An 8,337-nucleotide genomic window follows, 5' to 3' on the forward strand; every position below is an offset into this window, starting at 1 on the left:
TGATGTAATTCAAACTGTAAAACAAACACTAGAAAGGTATAGAAGCTCCGATCTCTTGGTCCAACGATCTCTCTGTCATGTCGATTGATCTAACAACGCATCGGAGAAAGCCGAGGGACGATCTAGCGCCGTCGAAAGAGCTCTGAGTACCGACTGTTCTCCTTGAAGGTCGACCGAATCTTCTCGTGGCTCGATTAGGCCAGGTGCGATACATGGGATCCACGTTGCATCGCTCGAAGGCACTCCAGGCGATCGACGATCGCCGCTGCGGTAGATGCGTATGCGAGAGACACCCGCAGTGCTGCCAAGAGAGAGATGGAGTCCTGCACCTGAACACAGGTACTCTGAAGCCCTCCGGTGGTAGTAGAATGGGCAAGTCGTGTAGCTTTAAGGCTGCCTTTTCTCGCCACGGTCTCGAAATCAGCGAATCGCCCGCTGTTGTCCAACCGGTGCGATTTATCGAGCGCGGCGTGGAAACCGAATCGTCGAATTGAGGCTCCGCATTAACTTTGATTGAATTGGAACCAGACCCGTTGCAGTCACTGACCGATTTTTCTAATTTCTCTTTAGTTGATTTACCAGCGAGTTCCTTGACAAGTCTCTCTCCAGTAGGATGGATATGAGTCGATATGTCGCTGATTTCGGATTGTTGGTCGATCTTCGACGATTCGCGATCACAGAAGCTGTCACTGACCGTAAGCAATTTCTCGTTCGATTTCTCGCGATCGAACGCGTCGCAACGCATAGATCAGGAGGAGTTTGTCTCTAAGGTGGAGTTTATCGAAGTATCGTCGTCAAGAGAACTCTGCGTAGCGACGGTTATTTTGTTCCTGCTATCGCTGCAAGTTGCCGCCGGATAATTTTGACGGGGATGGCGTCTCTTATAGGGCTCCCAATCCCCAGGACCCCGGCGTCAGTGCGTCGCGATCACGTCTGGAGCGCTTTTCGTGCTCTCTATACTAAACGGTCGTCTTTGATCTACCTCAATCACTGCTTCCGCCCGATACCTGGGATCCAGTGTTGGCTGAGGCTGACGTTTAGTAGGTGTATTGCCGGAGGAGTGCTGTGATGTGCTGGACGTCGTATTGCTGGAGACATGGCCGGATCCATATATGGAACTACCGTATCTCTCGCCGGAACCTAGGGTAGCTTGTCGTATAAACTTGGGCGATTGTCGATAGACACTGCTGGGCTCTCTGCTAGGTGTAGGACTTTGAAATTTCTGATAGGATGGGTAGTCCAACTGTTCCGGATACTGGGCAGCTTGTGGCACGGAAAGTGGATAACTAGACTCGTGTGTAGACCAGCCAGGTGGTGCTGGTATAGGATTATGCTTCGGACAAATGCCCATACTGCCGTCTCGTCCACGGGAAGCCGGACTACAGCCGGAGCATTGAGAGATACTTTGTTGCTGCGAACTCTGTTGCGGCGATTGCGAGCTCGGCTGCGAGGACTGGGCGCTTTGATGAGACTGTTGCGGACTTTGTTGTGACTGTTGACGATGAAGATGAAAATGATGATGATGATGATGATTGGTCCCATTTTGAGAACTGGGAGCACGCACACCGAAGGTCGTGAAGCCATACGGTACCATCGCGTCTGACATTCGTGACTCAAAAAGACTTTCTCGGGTTTGACAGCAGTTATCGCGCATCTCCGGCTCTTCGCTAGACTCCTGTAGACGTTCCTGCGTGGCGTTGCTCACGTTATTACTCTGGTGAATATCGATGATATCGCTCGCGTTGTAAGTCATCTCGAGGACGAGGTCTTTGGTATATTCCTGAGGTATCATGGTGGTAGGGGGCATCAATTCTTTGCTGGGCAAGACTTCTAAACTAGGTGACTCGCTGCCATGATCATGCAGATCTGTTGTGGAAACCGAAATTGGACACGGAGTCGACTTCCGACCCAGTTCGTCCAAACGATTTTCTCTAGATTGCCTTATATGTTCCTATAATAAAACAAAGAGATGAAATGTGCACCGTAATACGAGCATAAAATTTATTAATCTGTAAATTCATTAATCTGTATAAAGTTTATTTAGTAATCAATTTACAATGTAACATTATTTTGTTAGTACATTTAAGAAAAAGCAATTTACAAAAATTTGTTTTGATCATATGTTTTAACGAGACACATATAGATTATTTTATTACATAAATAAATGTATTTGTTTGCACTGTGCAGATAATAAAAATATGAAAAAATAAATTATAATTTTGTTGATCTTAAATAATTTAATCCACTGTTGTTTTTATGCTTCTATGCATATTTCCATACGGATTGCAGAAACTGGCGTTTATTTTTCGTGCAAAAAGCTATTTCAATTATAAATAAGTCAAGTCTTTTGAAAAAATACATACAATTTTACAAAGGCTTAACAAGTGTTTTTACAAACGAAGTTTAATGAGTTTATTGTGTCGATACTTTAATACAGATTTTAATAAAATAAAATAAATAACTTTTATTTAATAAAATATATAATTTCTTTATTATTTTATTATTTTTCGTGAATTGCTTTGTGCTCTATGCGGATGTGCACAAATGTGGGTTGCTAAAAATGAATTAAATTAAAAAAAAAAATATGCTTATTTATGATTTAAATTTATAATTAAAATGTAATAATAAATTAATAATACACTTTTTTTTACAAAAAGTGAATTTATTAAACATATTTCATTTTCTTCTTGCCACATATTCAAAATAATCCTTTAATTTTAAAAATACATACATATATGTATATGAATAAACTTCCTCGTTTATGATATTTGTTTACACAAATGAAAATTTAATAATAAACACTTAATAATGTTTCAATTTAGTACATTATATAAATGTCATATTATAATAATAAAGCGGAATTTTATAGTTTATATTGGCATTATTATTATTATTATTTGAAGAAACGCAACCACTATATTCAACTGAAATGTTACTTTTACAACTTAATTAAATAAATATAACAGTATTTAATAGCACATAATAAACTAAGCGAATTTATTTGTCATCGAAAAGATTAAGAATAATTATTTGACTTTAAATATTTAAGGCAAATAAAGACACGTTAATGTTTCTTCATTTGCTTCTGCGAAAGTGAACAAACATTGAGATAAGTATATTTCATGTAAATTATAATGATAAGAAATACAGATGCTAGTCAAAGCAATGTCACATTATCGAAGATTTATAAATTTTGCGGACACACTGAAATATTATGCGATCACGAAAAGAAATGTTTCGCCTTAAAGTTGTAAAAGAGTATATTATCGTTTTTTAATAAAACTTGCAACCACGTCTCAATCGTAATCAACAATTTTATAAATAATACGAGATATACTTACGAAGGGGAACATCTCTGTGGAACAACTCTTATAAACTATTTTCTGAAATATATATATATATTTCAGAAAATATATATGTGTGTGTGTGTGTATAAAACAGAAAACTGTCGCGTAAAACTTCATTTTCTCCGATTCCTCATTTACTGTAACTGAGGGCATGATAGAGAAAAGACCGAAAGAGAGAGAAAGAGAGAGAGAGAGAGAGAGAGAGAGAGAAAACTTACGATTCGCGTTGAGAAAATAAAATTCACTCACCTGGATAATACGGTGATCGCGGATGAGCTTCCGAACGCAATTGAAGACGAAGGCGAAGCTCATGCCAAACATAATTAGAGAGAAAACAACGAGGATTATGACGATATGGTGCGAATCGATCAACCGTGCAGTCTTCGTCTGCAAAGAAATTGAATGTGCCTTCAACATATCTGATTGTTGTTTATTATGTTAATTTAATGCTACAAATACAAAATTGGAATATTATAAAGTAAACGTTGTAAATGTTGGAAAAAAATTTTAAATTATTTTAATTTCAATTCATTAAGTAAATTATACTGTATATTAAGATATGAGTTATTTCTGCGTATTCTATGTAAAATAATTAGATAATTAGGGAAATAATTTTTTGTAGCTTTTAATATTATACACACAACCTTCTCTTTTACTTTTTTCTCGCATTTAATTTTATCATGATTCTACATGCATACTGTTTTATTATAAAAAACGATTTCATAATAAAGTGTATAAAGATTAAGCCAGATACAGATTAAAAAATAATTATGTTAAACCATCAAAGTAATTATGTAGAGTGAATAAGCATGATAATAAAGTTTTGACATTTTATTGCAGCAATTAGTTACAACGTCCATATAGTTATTTGCATTATACGTCGATATAATTATTTTCAAATCTGTATCTAACCTAATATATTTTGATATAGGAAAGACTAAGACACTATGAGCCACAAAAATTTAAACTTTCAAAAATACTTTTAAATATAAATTTTTTTCATCTTTTTATATAACTGTGTATTTAAAAATGAATTGAGTATATTTAACAAATGTTGATTAGTTTTGAGGAAAAAATATAAAACCGTATTTTTTTTAAAATAGCTGGGGTATTCCATCCCTGGGGTATTATGGATCACACACAAAAAGTAGCTTTATTCAAGAAATAACACTACCCTAAGTACTCTTAATATTGAAAACGGTAAAAAAATATGCATATATAATAGGGCTCGCTATTATACGTTTAAACGAAAACACGTTTACATGTATAATTAGCATATCCGTTTATTAGAATCGTTTTTCCGAATATTTTCACTTTTTTTATATAAACGTTTATCCCTTTATTAAGGAGTGTGACGAATTGAGAAAATGCAAAAAATTCGACTTTTAATTTTATTAAAAAACGTTAAAATATTCGGAAAGATGTTTTTCATAGATGGATATGTTAAATATACATGTAAATGTATTTTCGTTTAAATGTATAATAAAACACGTATATTTGGAAAAACGTTTCTTTTATAAACGGATATGCTAATTAAACATGTAAACATTTACCTTCAAGTAAACGTCTTTTTTAAAGCGAATATAAACGGATAAACGTTTTACGTTTACACGTATCTTCGAAAAACGGAATAAAATTAGAGCCCTAATATATAAGTAAGTGATAGATGATTTATTTGTAGTGTAGTAAAATGAGAAAAGATGCATAAATACTTGCACCTGATTTTCAATACGTGTATCTTTTATTACAAAGATAATATTAAAACATTTCTAAATTAAAAAATTACTTTTGCATCACTGAAATCATTAACGACATGTATGTCCCGAGACAACGAAGTTTGATCACTTAGATACTACAACTTAGATACAAAGTACAGGCAACAAAATAACAATCGTATAATACCCAGTTATATTAATCTAAACACTCTGAATCGCATACGAAAACACTACCCGAGTACCTCTGAGTATTATTATATCTTTATTTAACATTCGGTGAACAAGAGTAAAATGATACTCTACAGGTACATGGGTAATATTTCCGAATGCAATCCTGGATTACCCCGTCATAATACCCCACGACTTATGGTGCTTCGGTCTCTCTACTTGTTAGTTAACTTAGATCATTATTTTGTGTAAATACAACATGTTATTGCAATTGCAGCGTGCGTTTATAACAGCAACCTTGACATTGCATCAAAGTCTCGATCAATTGTCAATACTTCATAATTCGCAACGTGGTTGTACCAGTTAAAGATTCAAGTTAGATAAAATATCGAGAGATAAAAGGAGAGTATTAATTATATCATTTCGTTCTAGCTAGAGCTTTTCCACGTAGCTTTTCCACGCAAGCTCCTCTCGACAATGACGTTGCAAGATTTGCGCAGAATTCGTCGGTGCACCTCGACATCATGCGGCATGACGTTATATCTTCTTGTCACCGTTCTACCCCGTTTTCAACATTTATCGGCTACAGAGGTGTCGCGCTAAATGCCTTCGTGAAATTTCAGTAGAGCGTTACACATTACGCAGGAAGGGTTCAAGCGCAAAGGAGGAACTTGCGAAACATCGCGGCGCATAGAATGCATGAAGCAAGTAGGATCGACGCGATCCATCTTCGTCCGTGTCTCTCCTCACTTCTGCCTCTTGCGTGCCATCCTTTGTTTCATAGAATGGCGACGCTGCCGCGGATTTTGCCTGTTTGCTCCTCGTTTACTTAAGTGGTTGCAGCATGAGAGTAACTCGTTGAAATGCTACTTTATATCGCGTTTGTTATAGTTTAAGCACAAAGTGTTTGGTACTCAACGCATTCGCAATGGATAAAGTGATTTCGCTTGACAAAGAGGAAAATAACCGTTTTAATTATTCTCTCAACAAGATTTCTTTCGTAGTAATGTAAAGTCCCCTTAAAAAGATACATCCTACAAAATCAGCTATAACTTGTATTTTTCCGTTTATTCTAGATATTTTCTGATAATATTTTATACAATGTCTTTGTTAATACATGTCTTTGTTTTATACTCCCAAAGTTTATATTTGTTGTATTTCTCGTATTTAATAGATTCTTGCGTTTTACGAGCATCGAACGACATTTCTTGAGACTAAATCGCTCCGCTGACACAGCAACCTTGCCTTGCATAAAACACGTTGCGAATTTGCATACTCGCGCAAGTAGTACTGTAATTAAATTATCAGACACACACTTTAGATGCACTTGCGGTGAACAAGACTTCGGTTAAGTATAAGATGGATTAAGACCACGAACTTTGTAATCGCTCGTAGGATTTTCATGTAAATTCGTTTGCGCGAAAAAAACACATCTAAATTTTTGCTGGAACAAAAAATATGGTATACATATCTTAATTTCTTCACACATATTTATGTACTAATTAAATAATTATTGAAACATTTTGCCTTGAAAAAACAATTTGCTTAAATTTCAAAGATGAATAATTTTGGAAATTTGACATAAAAAAAACGTATTTTTAAACTGCTTCACCGTATGACATGTCGCAGGTGATGCAAGCTATTCATCATAACAAGTGCATTTGGTAAGTTCAGCATTTGCTGACCGAGAAACTTCGCATGCGGAAAGTCCTGCGAACGTGCATTACGCGACACATTGTATGCAAGTCACGTTATACATTCAATGCTTACACAGTAATAACTAATTTCAGCAGGCCCGTCTTACGCGCCACTGACACGGAGTAACGTTTGTCCACATTATTGCTGTACTCATGGATCCGGCTTGGAATGCACCGTTAAACTATGGAGTAATTTATATTGATGTCACAACACAAGTGTGTTGTCCACGTTCACCCATGTTCAAACGCATTCATTCGCTAGTTCAAAGAGATACCGACCCCTTTTCTTCCGCTTGCGTATATTTCTCCATGTCCCGGTGGTCGCGCTATAATTTCCCGGCGTTTATCTTTCGTGCACCACCCCAAGTTGAACTCGTTGCTCCGACATGTCCACCTAAATCCAAAATGCTTAACGCGACGGAAAATCAGTTTGTACGAAAATAGAATAAGTACGGTAAAATTGAAGTGTATTATTTTCGGGACTTATTTGCATGAAAATAATGTTTAATATATAAATGTTTCTTAACATCTTCTTTTACATATGAATGTAACCCATCTAAAATTATTTATTAAAACAGAAAGAACAAATTAAAGGGCAACTGAGAGTAAAGGCGCGATAATTAGTGCGCAAATGATTTTCAGTAAAGAATACATTTATATCAATTGTGTCTAACAGAAAAATCGCTTTATCTAACAAGCTATTAGTATCTAGTAAACTATTAGTGATATATAACAAATTATTTCCGCATTAATCAATTAATGCGTTCTCATTAGCATCCGTCAGATGAAACATATAATTCAAAATTCTCTTCATTAGTTTATAGGCTAGTAAAATACAAATGTAAACCAAAAATAACAAGATTTTTTATTTATTAAAATTCATTTATCTTCATTTCAAATATTTATTATGATTAGCGAACTTATTATGGTTAGTGAAGAATTTGCTATAATTATATTAACAAAAAGTTTAAAAATATCGATCTAACTCTAAAATAAATATGATCACAAGTATTAACGTATATATATATGTATATATATATATATATATTGTCATGTAATTTGATTACCTTCTATAGTGCATTCCACACGTATTCATCGATTTATAACTATATAGAGGGGGAAATTTTTTTTTATCAATTGAACGTTACGTCGTGCGAAAAACGTGCCGAAAAATTGGCCCAATGACCAGAAAATGCAATGCAATGTACCAAAATCGCAAATCGTGTCGGATAAATTCTGTCATTGTGCAGCAATTACAAGAATTGCGAATATTTCTTTTCGTCATGCCGAAATAAGCTATTATAACGCCTATTTCAACATCAAAATTTTTCAGCGTTATTTTTCGGTTGTTTTTACGTCTTCCTCTTCTCTCTCTCTCTCTCTCTCTCTCTCTCTCTCTCTCTCTCTCTC

General features: G+C 35.1%; 1 protein-coding gene across 1 annotated transcript in view; it reads right to left on the bottom strand.

Annotated features, from left to right (window-relative positions):
* Window positions 1–896: 896 nt before the first annotated feature.
* The window catches only part of Neto (Neuropilin and tolloid-like), a 60,626-nt gene continuing 53,185 nt past the window's right edge, over window positions 897–8,337 (bottom strand). Inside the window, exons 8-9 of the mRNA XM_018462884.1 lie at window positions 3,597–3,734; window positions 897–1,951 (exon numbers count right to left, since the gene is read on the bottom strand). Coding sequence (XP_018318386.1) covers window positions 914–1,951; window positions 3,597–3,734 — 1,176 coding nt within the window. The 3' untranslated portion in view covers window positions 897–913. The remainder of the gene's footprint in view (window positions 1,952–3,596; window positions 3,735–8,337) is intronic.

This window comes from Mycetomoellerius zeteki, unplaced genomic scaffold (assembly GCF_001594055.1).
Source record: "Mycetomoellerius zeteki isolate Tzet28-1 unplaced genomic scaffold, Tzet1.0 scaffold149, whole genome shotgun sequence".
NCBI classification, from domain to species: Eukaryota; Metazoa; Arthropoda; class Insecta; order Hymenoptera; family Formicidae; genus Mycetomoellerius; species Mycetomoellerius zeteki.